At 37.8% G+C, this 17,961-nt stretch overlaps 2 protein-coding genes across 2 annotated transcripts; both read right to left on the reverse strand.

Annotated features, from left to right (window-relative positions):
- Positions 1-704: 704 nt before the first annotated feature.
- LOC139730488 (uncharacterized) lies at positions 705-1,154 on the reverse strand. The gene has a single exon (XM_071641329.1). The coding sequence runs from the start codon at positions 1,152-1,154 to the stop codon at positions 705-707; it is 450 nt and encodes a 149-aa protein (XP_071497430.1).
- A 3,783-nt stretch (positions 1,155-4,937) lies between these two features.
- Positions 4,938-12,660, reverse strand: LOC139730489 (cytosolic beta-glucosidase-like). The gene is made up of 8 exons (XM_071641330.1): positions 12,453-12,660; positions 11,418-11,605; positions 10,398-10,592; positions 9,199-9,514; positions 8,534-8,684; positions 7,190-7,304; positions 6,035-6,203; positions 4,938-5,161 (listed from the first exon to the last, which is right to left on the reverse strand). Exons 1-8 carry the CDS (start codon positions 12,658-12,660, stop codon positions 4,938-4,940), a joined length of 1,566 nt encoding a protein of 521 aa, XP_071497431.1.
- Positions 12,661-17,961: the final 5,301 nt, after the last annotated feature.

The raw sequence follows: 17,961 nt of genomic DNA on the forward strand, positions 1-17,961 counted from the left end.
GAATATGCATTCGTACAAAGAAGGTGTGCCCTGTTCGGACCATGTTGGGGGAAAAAAGATGGATCCAGACGAGACTGGGACGATGCCGTGTGAAGCGAGGGATGAATAAAAGTTCTTGTTACTTTAAGTTTGATATCATTGGTGGTGGTGGTGATTAATTTTGTTTTCGTGTCAAAATGTGTGACGTCATGTTGTTGTGCCACCAGGATTTCCATCCCTACCGTAATAATAGCACAATGTTCCTAAATCAAACAAATGAACAACTACTCTCTGTATGTTCCGTAGGCGTATATATATATATATATATATATATATATATATATATATATATATCCTTTTCCCTATTTGTCTTTCTCTTTCTCTTGCTCTTCATCTACCCTTTCTCTTTCAATTTACCTAAAGCAAGTATTTTTTTGATGATTTTGATGTTGTTCATGCTCGGTCGATAAAATCCATTGGTTTTGTTTCTGTGTTATGTTTGCAAGCGTATAATAATAATAATAATAATAATAATAATAATAATAATAATAATAATACATTTATAGAGCGCATTTTCCATAAACACACATGTTCAAATGCGCTTTACCAGTGGATTATTAATATTAACGGAACAAGTGGGTTTTTAGATGTTTTTTGAAGGTGGCAAGAGATTGCTGGCTGCGGAGAGTTTTGGGCAGTTGATTCCACAGTTTGGAAGCAGCAGATTAAAATGCTTCATCACCAAGTGTGGCCAGCATCTTGGAAGTTGGGTGATTCAGTGTGATACCTTGTGAGGAGCGGAGGGTGTACCGGGATGGGTGACGGATGGTTATGAGATCAGATAAGTAAGGAGGGGCAAGACCATGGATGCATTTGAAAGTGAGCAGAAGTATTTTGTAGTGGATCCTGGACCTGATGGGAAGCCAGTTCAGTTGACGGAGGACAGGTTGCATGTGGGAAAATTTGGATGTGCCTGTGGCAAGTCTGGCAGCTGCATTCTGAACCCGCTGTAATTTCTCAATCTGGGTAGCAGTGGCACCGTAGAGCAGGCCATTACAGTAGTCGAGGCGGCTGGTGATGAAGGCATGAATGATGATGAGTAATGATCTCTGGTCCAGATATTTGTGAATTCGACGGATGTTGTGCAGATGGTAAAAGGCTGCCTTACATGTCATTAGGACATGCTGATCAATTATATATCGAGTTCATCCTTAAACTACAGCCAGGTTTCATCCTATGTATTTCTATCCCAGTTTTGGTTTCATTGAAGTAGCCTCATATAATTTCAAAAAAAAAAGCCTCACATAAAAAAAAAAAAATCATTTGGAGCACTTCACCAAGCTATTATAAACCTCGTCATAACCCCAGATTCAATGAAAAGCTTGATACAGGTACTTGTTGATGATTACATGCATTTATTATTAAAAGACATACGTCCCATTACCGTTGTTAAGGATACGAACTTGTGGATCTGATGACCCAATCAATAATTAAAAGGCCACCATGCCAAAAAAAAAAAAAGATCACAGGAATTGTATGCAAATAGCCCCCTTATGAAAATGAGGGACAATTAAAGGGGATGGCTAGTAACTGATCAGTGGGAATCAGTGGGAATGCTGAGGGATGATTGTTCCAATCCTTGTGGGATTCATTTAAGAGTACATTATATATTTATTCTTGTGTGAAAATTATTTGCTTCAGAATGGTCTCATACTCAAGTAATGTGCAGTTTAATGTTTCCAGGTAAGCGTCCCATGGTCAGTGACGGGGCATTAATCTGCACATTACTTGAATATGAGACCGTTCTGAAGCAAATAATTTTCACACAACAGTAGATATATAATGTACTCTTAAATGAATCCCACAATGATTGGAACAATCATCCCTCAGCATTCCCACTGATTCCCACTGATCGGTTACTAGCCATCCCATTTAAGTGCAATTCCACTTCATGTACAAGTTACCTTCAATAAAAGAGCAATACCATACGAATTTCACATTAAGGTATATATTTCATGATTTTTTTTTTCTTTCTGAGGCTGCCATCACTATAAAGCATCTGTATAAGATGGCAGACTTCTGCATTTTTCTTTTTAACTGGAATTAAGTGAGCATTTCCAGGATTTCATCGTATTTGTTCAAAATGCTTCAAAGATTATTGTAATTATTATACTGTGAATCCATCACGTACATTTTTGTTCAAAATACACTGTACATGTCCTATGAATTCTGTTAGAAATGCAGAAATAAAATCACAACTGAACTAACTTGAGAATCGGACGTTAACAAAATTCTGTAAACTGAGAGAGAGAGAGAGAGAGAGAGAGAGAGATGAGAGGGGGAAGAAAGAGAGAGAGAGATGAGAGGGGGAAGAAAGAGAGAGATAGAGATGAGAGGGGGAAGAAAGAAAGAGCCTACAAACCAACAAGCTTTCATTTATCAACATATTTTCAGGAATACCAAAAACGAATTTGTTATTTACTAAGTATAGGGCTACACATGTATCAAATGAATTCATTCTTGTATCTCGTCGTGTGAGTCCATAACTGAGGTGAAATTTCATCTAATGTATATAAATGTCGATACATGTAGGTTCCTAACCGAGTTAATATAGGTTTTCCCATTCATTTTCAAACTTTTTTTCATTCAATTTCACAATTTTGTACTTCAATTTCGTCGCGGGATGTCGGGAATAGGCCAATCTTACTTTCAAATTCGTGTTTCGTCGTTCATTTTCAAATAAAGTCAATTCAATTCAGTCATTTGGCATACATTTTCGTCATTAACAGTTCAAATTCGTCAGTCTCACTCGCAGCACTCAAAACAGCAGGATCGATTTCGTCTTTTGCCGATCATTTTCGTTCAATTTTCATTCACCATATCTCTATCTGGTGTGATTTCCCAGTCATTCATGTATTTTCTTTTTCGGTGACCGTTCACATTCTATATTCAGGAGTTATCATACGCACAAGTTAGTGTCCCCACCCCACACATACACACAGAAACACACATACAGGCACACACACAGAGGCAATCCGAGTATACACTGGTACAAACAGACGTACCGTCTCGCATACGAATACACTGACAAACGATTTCTATAGGCAAATATCTGGCTAATTTGAATGAAAAATTCATGAAATTGTGTGAACAAAAAGGAATTTGATCTTCACATTCGGCGATCCGTCAGCGGGAGGGGTGAATTTGAAAGACAATTGACGATTTGGAATGCTATGTCTTCAAAAATGTTTGACGAAAACGAATTACAATGACAATTGACGAGATTTAAGTTAAGGTTTGCGTTCCACGTGCTTCTCGGGACGAAATTGAATAATAAATCTTTGAAATCGAATGACGAAAGTGCAAAAATGGATGGGAAAACCAATAACTAATCATTTACACGAATGAAATATTCATATTCTCGAGGCAGCAAAAAGCGAGTTTCACATCTGCGGCGCGAACCCTTATACGTTAAGACGACGATGGAAAATAGCTGTCTCTTGTATGTGCAGATCCACATTTTTCCCCTGATTTAAGGAGACCTCCGGATGATTTTCATATTTTTACACTTGAACAACTATAAATTAGTTATACTGAGGACAGAGTTTCAGAATTTGTGATACTTGGGATGAAGAATAAGAATATTTTCAAAATTAAGAACAAATTGCATTGAACAAGGATGATGACATGGCAGAGTCACCATAAGAATGTATGAGTTGGGGTTCAAGGAAGCAGAACAAAAGAAGAAGGTACGCATAGATTATACACAGGTGAACTCGCAAGCAGGCAGTATTGCAATGGAATTACACTGCTACATTTCTGAAATGTGTGAACCTCCTATTTCATCATCCTCGTTCAGTGTAATTTGTTTAAGGTTTTTGAAAGTATTGTTTCTCTGCTCAAGAACCACAATAAATTCCACTAATCTATACATGGAGTTGACGATGTATGTACTACATAATGTGAAATTCCAAAAATCGGGTGGAATGTCCCTTTAACGTCGTCTTAGCGTTTGCGTTGCAGATCTAAGCTCGCTAACGTCATTACGAACTCTCGTAAACCTGAGCAGTCATTTTACTTACCATCTAGAACAGCGGAATTACCATTACGCCGTTCAGCAGATTAGTTTCATGTTAATTATTTATTTTCATTTCATATTTCAATCTACTTTATATGTGATACGTAAGATCCGTATGCAAGTTAATTATGATTCATATTTGTATGGAATCTAATCAATCAAGCTTTTCTGGAAAAAAATATTTGTGTGTGTATATGAGTGTGTGAGTGTGTGTGTGTGTGTGTGTGTGTGTGTGTGATGGTGTGTGTGTGTATGTGTGTGTGTGTGCGTGTATGTGTGTGTATGTGTGTGTATGTGTGTGTGTGTGTGGTGTTTGCCTGTGCGTTGTGTGTTCGTGTGTGTTAGGTGGCAGGGAAGAGTGAGCAGTGAGAGGGTTTACGTACTTTTATCCCGATAGATGTGCAAAATTATCCGGAGAATTCCGTGACACTATTATAAACCACGGTAAACGTCAGGTCTGTTGATTGGTTGTAATCTAATTCTTTATTCCGTGAATGAAGTATCCCCCATTGCACACCTGAATGAAGTTGTCATTGAAAGAATAGTTCACACATTTTCCTCTACACGTTTCGCTTTAACACATATTTGTGATCATTAGATTTCGAAGATTACATAGTAGGTGAATGAAAACATTTGCCATTCTTTGTAACTTCTTCATCAATAAACTTGCGAGCGGTATTAATCAATCAAACATACGTATCTAAACAGTAATATTTCTATTTGATGTATCCAATGCTTTAATCATTTTGGTATTCCAGTGAATGGAAACAGAGAGTTATATATACCCTATTTCGTGATTGTGGTTTTATTGCACTGTAGAACGATACCATTGTACTTTCGATGTCTATAGGCAATTTGATTGATTATCGTCGATTACACTTTATAGTTCTGTCTTTGCCTCAGCGTCCGCAGCAGGGAAGCCGTTCTCTTTCACTATCTGCGCAAAGGTCGCCGCCGACTTTTTGGCGCGACGCGTTCGCGCGGGATCGTTGAAGTCCACGTGGTAGAGTCCGAAACGTTCGCTGAATCCCGACGCCCACTCGAAGTTGTCCATAAGGGTCCAAGCGAAGTAGCCGCGTAAGTTCACACCGTCCACCTTCGAAGCTACGTTAAGTTTTTGTGGAATGGTGACAGACAAACAGATAGACAGACAAACAGATAAAAGATACAGATATGAAATATGTGAAAGGATTTGTGTTTTGCATTTACAGATAGACATGCGTGAATCACGTAAAGAATTATTATCATTTTCATTTTCAATTCATTTTCATATTTCTCAATGAAAAATGCATCAAATATAAAAGAAAATTCTCCATGATGTCCAGCCAGGATGGACAATGAAATATTTCAAAAGTATAAGACATGGTGGTCAATCTATGAAAGTTTGAATCTCTAAGTATAATAGCTAAATAATATGATGTCATGGCATGTTTACGTGTATGCCTAAAGAAAAAAAAAAAACATTTCAACAACTTGCATTTAACTAATACGTGATTTTCCATTATGGCTATATGCCCTCCAACAGAAGATAGATTGTAGCTATTCTCATTGTTGTTGTTTTATCATTCTGTATAATCTGACTCTATTTTGTGTTTTACTTCAGTGTGTTTACTTTTCGTTTTTGAATGATTCCACTAAATTCATAGTCATAGCGATTGTTTATTGAATAACATGCTCCACTGACATCAATATGGCTATTTCTGTTTTTTCGTGTAACGGGGAAAAAAATCCAATCTCTCCAATTAATTATAATTTTTTCTCTTGAGCCCATCGCCAATCTGACGAAATCTCCTGAAGGATGTGGGGGGGGGGGACTTTTAACTCAGATTAAGTCGTGTGAAAGTCAAGAATCTTATCCATCCAGTATCTAACCCCACCAACCCTTATCAGTAGTATCAATAACATAATAAAATATATTACCGTTACCATATTTGAAAAAAAAAAAGCATGGAATATAATTGTGGTTGTCATTGTTACCTTTCAATGCCTCGTTGAGGTAAGCACGGTAATATTTGCATCGGAGCTCGTCGTCCAGGTTCATCGGACCGTCGGGCTCCGAGACGCCGTTCTCTGTGACGTAGATCGGTACGTCACCGTAGTTTTCTTTAACCCAGTTGAGGAGGCCCCGAAAGCCCCATGGAACGACCTGAAGAGATCACAAAAAAGCCTCGTATTGTTTCTTTTTCTACAGTGAAAAAAAATATGTTCTCCTGTAATTTTACTAGGCTCTACCACAATCATGTTTCCTCTGACGAGCCAAGCCATTAGTTTGCAGGCACAAACCCTTGTTGGTCGTAAAGGAGTGTGTGCCAAAGCAATTCTTTCATATTCCCTCCACTGTAGCTGCTCCCAACAAGTACAGTGCCTATGGGACACTTTGTTGTTATTGTTGTTGTTGTTACTGCTGCTGCTGGTGGTTGATTTTAACGCGCGTGTCATTCAATTGTAAATACTTACGCCAGTGGTGCATGTTACTATTGTCTTTTCTTGTTGTTGTTGTTGTTCTTAGCGCAGAGTCCTTTACAACCAACTTAAAAGGGTTTGTGCCTGCAAACTACCGAGACATATAGATCAGAGAGCACAATTTTCAAGGAAACATGTGTTGTTGGCCCATCGTGAGTTTGCTTACAAAATTAAAGTACATTGCATTGCGTAGTCATGTGGTAGTACTTACACGTTTAGATTTCTGAACTTAAATATAGACGAATAGGGAATTCTTTGTTAGTTTTTGATCTATTATAAGGTCAAATTTCCCAACTGTAATTAAGGGCTCTGAGAGAGGAGAGATGAACGTAAAAATATCAAGGCTGAATATGTCTGTATGTGACATGAGTTATTTGATAGCTATAGTGTCCATCTAACAAATCTTAAGAACGCAGGAAAGATACTTATAACGGCTTGCGCAATATAGGTATCGCATTGTTCTCATCATTTTGTGGTGCTATCAGTACTGATGTGAAATGACGTGTCACAACGAACAAACAAACAAACAAACTTTCCAGCCCCCCCCCCCCCCCAAAGAGAAGCGTCGTGGTGACGATGTGCATGAGCGAAAATGAATGAATTATCGTCAAGCAGTAATAGATTCACACTGATCAATGTTGATGAGATACTAAATTGTTATTGGCTTACTTTGAGCCACTCGGAAGCAGCCTGGGGCCAGGCGGGGTCGGAGCTGAACTCGGCTTGCATGTCGTCGAATACTGTGGGCACGGGGTTAAAGATCGCCTCCTTATGGGCCACAAACCTAAAACAATAAGTGTTTTCGAAAAGGGGAAGAAAGAGGCAACGACAAGGAAGAAAAAGAAAACAAGAGAACGAGGGGCAAAGGAAAGAATAGAGATCAGAGAAACCAAGAATTAAAGAAAAGGGCATTTGACAAGAAGAAGAAAGGAAGGGGAGGAAGACGAAACAGGAGAAATAAAAGGAATCGAACAGAAACGAAAACTCCCAGGTATAACCTAATTGTGCAGTAAATTTTCTGCCGTGAACATGAGGAAATATCGCATGACGAATTTGTATTAAACACTTATACGCATTTCAAAATAGTGATTACTTTGTCTTGTTTGTTGTTGAGTAGCCCCTAAAATGATATGTCGTCTGACGAGCATTCCATGAATCTGCATTAATGATAATAATAATAATAATAATAATAATAATAATAATAATAATAATAATAATAATAATAATAATAATAATAATATAGTCTTATTTACCCAGGGTATTAAGCATTAAGCACATAATGATACGTATTTCAAAATGATGATTATTTTGTTGTCAAGTAGCCCCCAAAATGCTATGTCGCCTGACGAGCATTCCATAACACTACGTTGTGTACAATAGACCATAGACCAAAATCAATCACATAAGCCAGTCTTTTTTTTTTCTTCATATTATATCAGCCAAGAGAGCAAAATTGTACATTCTTGAAATATCACCTTCACCGTCAAATTGTGGCAGATATGTTGGACTGCAAACAAACTCTAAACAAAATGTCGGCAAAAATCGGTTACTGTCAATAATATCCAGCATATTCATCGATATGTCTCCTGTCATCCGGCATTTATTTTCTAATGGTATAAAGACATAGTCAATCATGGCAGTGCACCTCTCGTACTCCGGCCTACTCGTCAGAAACCTTATTACCATAAAACTACAAATATTACATATATTTTTTCGAAAACGCTTGGAAATGCCATTCAAACTGTATCATCATTACCTCGTCATAATACAAGCAATCAAACTTTGCTATCATTTCTCTTATTATTGTTGACGTCGATAACTGTTATGATAATGACATTGTTCTTTGTATTTGTGATGATTTATTGAATCAGTAGTAGTCAACTGTTCTTTGTTTCTATGGTTATCATCTTCAAGCGCAATTATGTTTACTCTAATTGTGTAGATTATCAAGCCTTAGTAAATGTGGCCATTATCATTACTGGTATAATTATTTCAACCGGAGAGTTTGGTTACCTGGTCGAATAGTGGTTGAGCCCGAAAAAGTCTGCTGTCCCCTTGATGAGTAGCTTCTCTTGCTCCGTGAATACGGGCAGACGAGATACCGTCAGTTCCTGGAGGGCGCTGAGGTTAGCAACGGCTTGCTTCACTACATCCGGGTAATCTCCTGTCAGTGTGATAGCAATATTCATAAAACCAGCAATTATGATTTAAAGAAAAATGGTAATGACGACAATACATAGTGTACAAAAAGAATAAAAAGATAATCATCCAAACAAAATGAGATCAGTAACAATAATCATAATAGTATCAACGTCATTATTGTTATTGTTACTTTCATTATTGGTATTATTGTAATCATTATTATTATCATCATCACCATCATCATAATCGAAATCTTATTTACAGTGGGTAAATGTCAGTGCTGTCTTCATACACCTTGGGTCGAGAACGACATGGTCAGTAAAAATATCATGTCCTAGGACGTTAACACTGAGCTGGACTCGAACTCCGGACCTCTTGTTTGAAAGTCCAAAGCTTTATCTGTTGTTTAACATAGGCCTACCACAGCGCTTTAAATCCCTGCGGACAAAATCTACTACATTGTGTTTTGTGAGCAAGCGTTGCTAGTGTGGACATGCTGTGTTCGTCATTCAGTTCATATGACTAGTCCCGCCTACCATTTCCGAAGATGGGGTTGGCAACGGAGCCGAGCTCGAACATCCGCATCCTGTCTGCCGCGGCCCTGTCGGCGGCGCTATTTGGATCGGCTGGCTCGGACCAGAACGAGTTGAACACGATGGAGATTTTCCCGCCCTGCTGGGGGCGATACTTCTGGTCGTAGGTATGCCAGGCGCGCGCATGCGCCTTAATCATGGTGTGCACGGCGCGGTAAGTCCCGTAGCCGGGACGAGTTTTTCCCGGAGCGAAAATCCCCGCCTCATAGCCTTGGATGGCAATGACCTTTGGTTCGTTGATGGTGAACCAGAGTTTGACCTACAAAAAGCAATTGGGATATGATATTTTGGCCGACCGATCTCTAAAAGTGTCCAGGAATTTGAACAACTTACATTATGATAAGATGCCGATGTTATTTTTGGCATAGATATTATAGGTAATCTGCCATCGTACTTTTACGAAATATGTTTTATATAATTATAAACGAAGGTTATGTAGAACCCTCTTTTGCGTGTTGTTATCTTTAATTTTTGACCTTGTTTAGTTTTGGTAACTTTGGATGTTATCTTAACATGGTCGATAAGAATTCCGACAATATTACAACTTCATTATATCACACACTTTTCACATGAAAGACGTTTGCGTGTATGCGTGTCTGCATGAGTGTGTGCGAGTGTGTGTGTTTGTGAATGGTAATCAAATCCATCTCAGCTGTTTGTATTCTTAGTTGACTGAGAGGAACTATCAAACTATTCGCACAACCTACAAAAGTATGACTACGACAAAACAGAATATGCTGTCACCAAGTAGGCTCTTACGATCGTTGCATTAAGACCCCGACGTCACAGACAACCATTCTGTTCTTTGTCGAATTGATAATGGTACATTGAAAGAAACAAAGTTGATCGATCAACTTTATTTCTTTCAATCTGTACCACGATGAACATCTTCCGTGCTATTGGTACATTCATTTCTTTCTTTTTTTTACCACGTAAGCCTTCTTGACTTTCTAAGTGGCATTTTTCCTGTGTCTCTTTCTCTTCTCTTGTTGAGGGATATGCAAAAATATATTACATATTATATATTGTATATTTTATCATTAGTATATATATATATATATATATATATATATATATATATATATATTCGAAGCAATTATGACGGATCAAGCTTGACATAGTCTCTCTCCGAGTCTGTTCACCTTGTCGCCGAATTCGTTGAAGCAGAAGTCGGCGTAGGCCTGGAAGTAGAGGGCCATCATCTCGTTCTCCCAGCCGCCGATTTCCTCCAGCACGTGCGGGAGGTCGAAGTGGTAGAGGGTGACGGCCGGCTGGATACCGGCGGCTAAGAGCCCGTCGATCACGGCGTGGTAGTATTTCAAAGCGGCCTCGTTCGCCTGAAGATCGAGTGGGGAAAAACAATTCGTGCAATGTTAGTAATTGCTCGTCTATCATATTTTTTTTTTCATCTTTGCAGAAAAAACTAATATACCAAACAAAACAAAACAGAGTATTGTCGACATGCGGTAGAGCATAATCAGTACAGCCATTGTTGCCATAGTGATCTCAATCAAAGGCCTATAACTATACACACACACACACACACACACACACACACTCAAATGGGGAAAAATATAAGTGAATGAATGCCTGGCAATAGAGATAGATACGTGTAACAAGTCAATAACGAAAGGAACCAAATGATTGAACAATACATCATCAGTAGGGCCTATACATGCACTAATAAACGTTAATAGGGAACTAATGAATTAAAGAAAGTTTTGGTCAAAAGTCATTATCATTGCTAAACCCACATTTGATAATTTTCTAGAACAAATGCACCTAGGATAGCTTTTAGCTATTATGAGCGTAAACAAGAAAAGGGATTCACGTTCGTCAGAATATGAAGGAGATCGATCAGCACTGAAACATAGAATAGAAATTACGTATTGTCATCCATAGTTTGCTCAGCCTTAACCATTCACTCAAATAATGAATACAGCTGAATTAGGACCATTCATCCTGATTTTCAAGGACCTATAGAAATGCGTATGTTTGTACTTCTATCCGTAACTTTCTCTATACGTTGGTCGATGTTCTATGTATTTTATTCTTTTGCATACCTTGGGATAATCATAATGTTTCTTTAAATGGAAACAAACAAATAAACAAAATAAACAAGCAAATACAGAAACAAACAAACAAGCAAACAAACATCGTACCTGAATCGTGAATCCAGTCGGGAAGATTCGCGCCCAGGAGAGGGAGAAGCGGTAGTGGGTCAGACCGAGTTCCTGTAGCATCTCGATGTCCCGCTGGTAGTTGTGGTAGCTGTCACAGGCCACGTCCCCAGTCTGATCTTGGTGAGTCTTCCCAGGGATGTGAGTGAAGACGTCCCACACGTTTGGACCTCAAGATAACAATAATTACAGAAACTACAATAAGTTTCTCACCGTCACACATCATTGGATTTTGTGTTGTGTGCTGTGTGAGCATAATAAAAGATAGGTATATAACCATTATATTCGTTCCCTGTATCTCTCCTTAAATTATTCCTACATATTGTTATTTGAACATATGTTCATATTATGTTACATTCTGATCAAAACTTTTATTTTCTTTGGCGCCACCTGTAAGGCTGAAGTCCCCTTGGTAATAATGTATGAGCAATATCACTCAAGTAAAGGGTAAAATGTTATTAAGAGATATCAAATATATCAAATTGTCGTTGTCGTTATCGTTATCGTTGATGATTGGCATGATTATTTTTTGGGGAAATCGTAGTGTAATAGTAGTAGTAGTAATAGAAGTAGTAGCAGTAGTAGAGGTAGTCGCAGTAGTAGCCTAGGTAGTAGTAGTAGTAGTAGTAGTAGTAGTAGTAGTAGTAGTAGTAGTAGTAGTAACAGAAATAGTTAGTTAGTAGTATAGTAGTAGTTAGTAGTAGTAGTAGTAACAGAAATAGTAGTAGTAACAGAAATAGTAGTAGTAGTAGTAGTAGTAGTAGTAGTAGTAGTAGTAGTAGTAACAGAAATAATAGTAGTAGGGGTGTAGTAGTAGTAGTGGTAGTCATGATGGTAGAGTAGATTTAGAAGTATTGGTATAATCATTATTATCCTTTTCACCATCGTTATATATCACCTCTAATTAGTCAATACCATACCAGTACTGTATTCGTCTTTATGGTAATTGCTCTCGTTTATTCTTTATGTATATTTTAAGTTAAAATACTACTCCAAAATTTAATGCCGCCTATATACCTTTTCCTTCCTCATCCCACGCCCCCTCGATCTGGTAGGCAGCAGTGGAGGCTCCCCATATGAACCCTTCCGGGAAAGTGCCGTGGAGGAGACTGTCCCGCTCAGGGTCGTTAAAGATGTCTTGAAAGACAAACTCCCCCGTCGACGGTGATGCGGCTACCACCAGGAGAATGGTTGCCATGGCAACGAGCGCATTGAGACCAACCATGATTATCAAGATTGCTAGGCGTGTCCAGAGTCAGTCAGTCCCTTCAGATATATATCTCCTGTCCCAGACAAAGTAAAAAGGAAGAACAACAGAGGGCAAAGCAGATGAATAAAGGAAGAAGAAAGAGAGAGAAAAAAGAAGAAGGATGAAAATACAGGGAAAGAAAATCATTAATTGATGGTCTTCGGTTATGAATACACTCGACTTTTCACAGGAAAAACACCGTTGTCCTGCCGGACCAGTTCCACAAGCCAGGTATATTCATGGTTATCTGAGCCAAGAATATCCTCTACAAGGAATTCTCTGACGTTTTTAAAGAAAGTTTACTTTAAAGTTTTAAAGTAAAGTATACTGAATGCAAGAACACAAGTAGTCAATAGAAAGATATAAAGATGAAAGGGATATCTGTAGCATGCATACATCGCGGAGAAACGAATGTACAAAACTCCTTATCCATTTGTTAACGTTGGTACATTGTATAGTTTAAGGTCACCTCGGTGCCGAGGCGTGTTTTAGTAAGTCACCCAATCAACGTCTTGTCTTGAATATTTCACACTGGCAAAGTTTCAGCACGTTATCAATTCACGTCGTCTCCCTCGTCAAGGAGATCAGGCAAGATTAGATATTGTGAAAGTTAACATCTATTTTTTTGTCCCGTGCATAGCTTTCTCACTTGAAATCCGATTTTGAAGAAGCTTACATCTTTTTGATAGGTTGATCCTGTTCTGCCTTGTGTCCATGACCTCAGGCAAACTTGACACAATGCAGCATTGCAGTTTAGCATCAAGCACATTCTGCCCTGCCCCAAACGGTGCATTTTGTGTATGTACACTAATTTGGTACGGTGTATAGGTCTGACTCTTTTAGTTTGATATCGCAGAGTCCCTGAAAAAAAAAAAAGTGTCTTGGCTCAAAACGTAGCGCATGCATTCCTGCATATTAATGACGGGAAAGTAAGAATTCTAAAATTTGAGAAAATGTACACTTTCTGGCCCGGTATATCAGATAGTTCTTATCCCTATTTCACATGTAATAATTGTACAGATGACGTCTGGATATTCATTTAACTGTCCCTACTCCAATCTGGTCACGTAGTATTTCCAGGGGTGCGGTCAAAGGTTATTTTAGTTCCATTGAGTCAGAATGGATTTATCGCGAGTTATCTGGCAAAGTCACAATAGCTCGAGAGACAAATCTGGCAAATATTAACCCCCTGTGCTGTCCTTTACGTTCTCCACAAGCGAAGATAGCCGATTCAGAAATCACAAAGTGTGCTTGAAATAGTCCCTCTATCTCACCTTTGACAATATCACTTTGTCGAGCGATGCACAGATACATTATTTTATCAGCATGCCGCCGCTCTTACTTGTGGAAAAAAATTAGTTTATGGTAATGTAATGATTTGGTATTGTATCTTACAAATCTAATGAAGGGGTGTACCAGTTTCGACGGGAATTAAATATCCCGAACTTCTTGTAAGTGTACTAGTGCTTGTCTTCTTATTTACAAAGTAAGAAGGCAAGTTGATTGTAAGCCTTAACTACCTTAAGAATGTCGTGCATGAATAGGCAGACACACAGTTTACATGTACAATGTACATCCTATTGAATGGTCTAAAATTAGCATTGATGTGTACCTTTCGCGTATAATTGCCACGTCATAATCATAAGAATGCATGCAAGTATCATCGTGAAATGTCATTAAATACAGATTTTTGCCTGCGGTATAGTAACACAGCCATTACCTACATGGGCATTGGTATTCTAGTATCATTCGGCTCATCTTCGTTCATTTATCATCTCCCTCCCTGCTTTCCTTTCACATCCCAATCCCCCTCTCCTGCTCTTTTTCTTCTTCTTTTTTGATATTGTTTCATACCAATCATATTTTACATTTCGCACATACGAATAATCTTCCTACATTTCAGATCAACTGCTTATATTTCTCTTTCTGACGGATATAGAAGTTATGTATCAATTATTGTCTTGTGCATTCTTTGAGGCATGGATGTTTCTACAATCACATGAGGACATAAAACTTTACATTTTTTAAGATAATGATAGAGAGAGAAAGAGAGACGAGGAAGAGGACAGAAAGAGAAAGAGAGAGAGAGAGTGAGAGATGGAGAGAAGAAGAGATGAGATAATACAACTTGCAATTTATCAATGTCGGATTCCCACTGAATAAGTCAAATTAACTACAGATTAAATCGTAACTCCTGTTGGCTATATTTACCACTAGCAACCACAGAAAAACATACAATCTCAGGCTAAAATGAAATCATGTACTCAAATGTGAACTACTTTGCTTTGCACATGTAAAAGAAGCCTCAACAGTGAATACACGATACAAAAATGCATCGATTAAGTTTGTGTACAAAGAGTGCGTATAGAAAAAAAAATAGATAAAAAACGGAAAGGTGAAACTCCAGAGAATTGCATTACATTTATGTGCTGATTAGAAATTAGTTTTATTGTAACTTACCGTCTTGACACCTCCACGGGGAACGGCTCCTGCGCCTATGAAACACTGCTTGCTGAGCCAAGCCGTAGGTCGGACCCTTTGGTGCGGTGTAGTATGATATGGGATCACCCCCTGTTTGCTTCGAGGGTTAGCACTGATTATTTAAGTTCGAGAACTTGTTTACCTTCCGCGATAACTAGGATCATGGATCACCAACGACTCCCCTACATTACCAACGTTAGCATCTATTCCCTTATTTTAAACCCATAACCACCAAATAACGTTCACCAAAAATATCGCGAGACAGGAATTGATCTAATCAACAGTACGCACATTTGATATTCTTCTTCTCTTTTTATCGTTATTGCCGTTATTCTTATTGTAAATACATGTATTGTGTATGTGGTACTGTATTATCTTAAAGTATATGAAAGATGTTTTTCAGTCAATTTGCTGATACTGATTCTTGTAATCAGCCTTATGGAGCTAACCTCGATTACCATACGCTATTTGTTAACACCCTTTATCAAGATGTATATCATTTTGATTTATCAAAATATATGAAGCTTCAGGTGTGAGTTTGTTCAATTTGTCTCCCTCTACAAATCAAATTCGTTAAGATCGCAACTGCTGATCTGTAAATCAACAAACATGTCGGAAAAAGGAACCATTGGGACTCAAGCCTGGTTCACAAGCAAACTCTTGACGAGGACAGTGGCCTCAGAAATGAGAGTCTAAACAATATCTATTTCTAGAGGGAGACGATTCGAAGAAACTCACACCTGAACCTTCACCCCTTTGAAAAATATCTTTCTTTCATTTATATGAAGCTTATTCAGGAATGAGATTTCATGTTAACAAATGTGACTTGAATGCATCTTTTTCTTTCTTCTTCGTTCTCTCTCTCTCTCTATCTCTCTCTCTCTCTGCCCTCCCTTTCTCCCCCTCTCTCCCCTACCCTCGATTTCCCCGCCCCTCCCCCTCTCTTGTTGCTTCTATCTACTAGTATCCTGTTCTTCCGTACAGTGCACTCCCTTTATACCAAACACAGTAGTAATGAAATGATGGTTACACGAAATTCAAATCCAGATCATAAATCTATCAGCTCTATGCTTTTTTATTGTTCATACATTTTTTGTTCGGTTATAACGAAATTTTGATATAACAAAAGAAAACTGCTGGTCCTCAGGACTTCGTTACAACGGGAGTCCAGTGTACTTTAATATGGCATTCAGCTGATATTAACGAGCATTGGTGAATTACACGTACTGGTATGTCAGGTGAAGTAACTTAACAAAGATGATATATGACAAACACAAACGCAACAAAACAAAAAACTGAAGTGCACTGTTTTTAGTAGAGTCACAAAATAAATGTGAACAATTTATTGAACCAGATCCCATTTCTTCTTCTCTATAACAATCATAATATAGATACATCTTCATATTATCTTTAGAAATTCAATAATGCTACCTAGATTGTACAGTGTAAATGGCTCTTCAATGCGTAACAAGCACATTACAGTATTGCATAATTGTCGACCCCACACATACAAAGCCAGTGTCATATCACCATCAGTTGACACATATAATGCAGTTTGAACCACAATGTTAACTTACAGAGAGTACATCAAAGAAATAGAATGAAATTTTCACTGAAATTGATCTTACGAACAAAATAAATTCAGATCTTCATGTATGCCAGCTTCTTAAAAAAAAAAATGGACACTAATGACAATCTCATGAATATGCATCAATGCCTCCACTCATTTGCATATGTGATTGTGAGTACAGTGGACTCCTGTTATAACGAAATCCTCGGAACCGGCAGTTTTCTTGTGTTATATCGAAATTTCGTTATAACCAAACAAATAAACAAGAAAAAACAAAGAGAGGATGATGTTGCGGCCTGAATATTTATTTCGTTGTAACCAGAATTTCGTAATTGCCGTGTTCATTATAAACGGGAGTGCACTGTAATTTTATTATTGCATTCTCTCTTGTACTCTGGCAAGATGTTAGAAATTAAAGTTCAAATTCAATGAAACTTTCAATATTCTGTTGTATACTGTACTGATTTTCTCTTGTAGTTAAAGTCAACCTGAATATGAATTTATGGAATGTCTACACTGAAGCCCAAATATGTCAGACATGAAAACATTTTTCCACCATCACAATAATCAGCCAGTACATTGTATTTGAAAACATTGGACAGAACAAGAAAAGAAATACATCAAAAACTTTACATAAAGTTGCAAACCTCAAAAGGACTTCACCACAATAGACTTCTAATGAAAAAAAAAAGAGACTTGTTTCAAAACACTTCTTTTGATATCACAGGATTTTACTCACAATGTTTTCGCATCGGATTGTTGATAATATAACTAGAAGTTCCTCGTGACATAAAATAGAGCATTTTAGCTCCAGAATAATACATTTTCTGGTTATTCCCGAGAACCAAATCTGTTTTCCCTAGTGTTGCCCAACATATCATCAACTACTAAATGCAAATCATCAGGACTCCAAGTTGAGAAATGTGCACAGTAAAAATATGTGAACTCTTTTGTGTTAGAGCATCATCATAAAAATAAGAAATATCCTTATATCTACATATATTAGATTTACAGTAAATCAGCCTAGACTGTTCTTCATCAATTGATTCCATTCTAAACATTTCCAATTCATTTCTAGCACAGGGAAATCCTGTTACTAAAAGTAATTATGTCATAGGAGTAACCAATTTTCCCTCATTACCAACAGTACCTCACTGTAAACATACTATTAAAAAGAAAAGAAAAAGAGGCCGGCTATGTACAGTAATGGACAATTCGATCAGGAC

This window comes from Diadema antillarum, unplaced genomic scaffold (assembly GCF_040938485.1).
Source record: "Diadema antillarum isolate AM-2024a unplaced genomic scaffold, OU_Dant_1.0 seq00000316_RagTag, whole genome shotgun sequence".
NCBI lineage: Eukaryota > Metazoa > Echinodermata > Echinoidea > Diadematoida > Diadematidae > Diadema > Diadema antillarum.

Excerpts from the sequence above, each read along its gene's own strand:
- LOC139730488 (XM_071641329.1), bottom strand. The coding sequence starts at position 1,154 with ATGACATGTAAGGCAGCCTTTTACCATCTGCACAACATCCGTCGAATT.
- LOC139730489 (XM_071641330.1), bottom strand. The coding sequence starts at position 12,660 with ATGGTTGGTCTCAATGCGCTCGTTGCCATGGCAACCATTCTCCTGGTG. Across the intron at positions 9,515-10,397 it reads TCAACGAATTCGGCGACAAG|GTCAAACTCTGGTTCACCAT; the intron begins GTGAACAGACTC and ends TGCTTTTTGTAG. Across the intron at positions 7,305-8,533 it reads CTCAACCACTATTCGACCAG|GTTTGTGGCCCATAAGGAGG; the intron begins GTAACCAAACTC and ends TTATTGTTTTAG.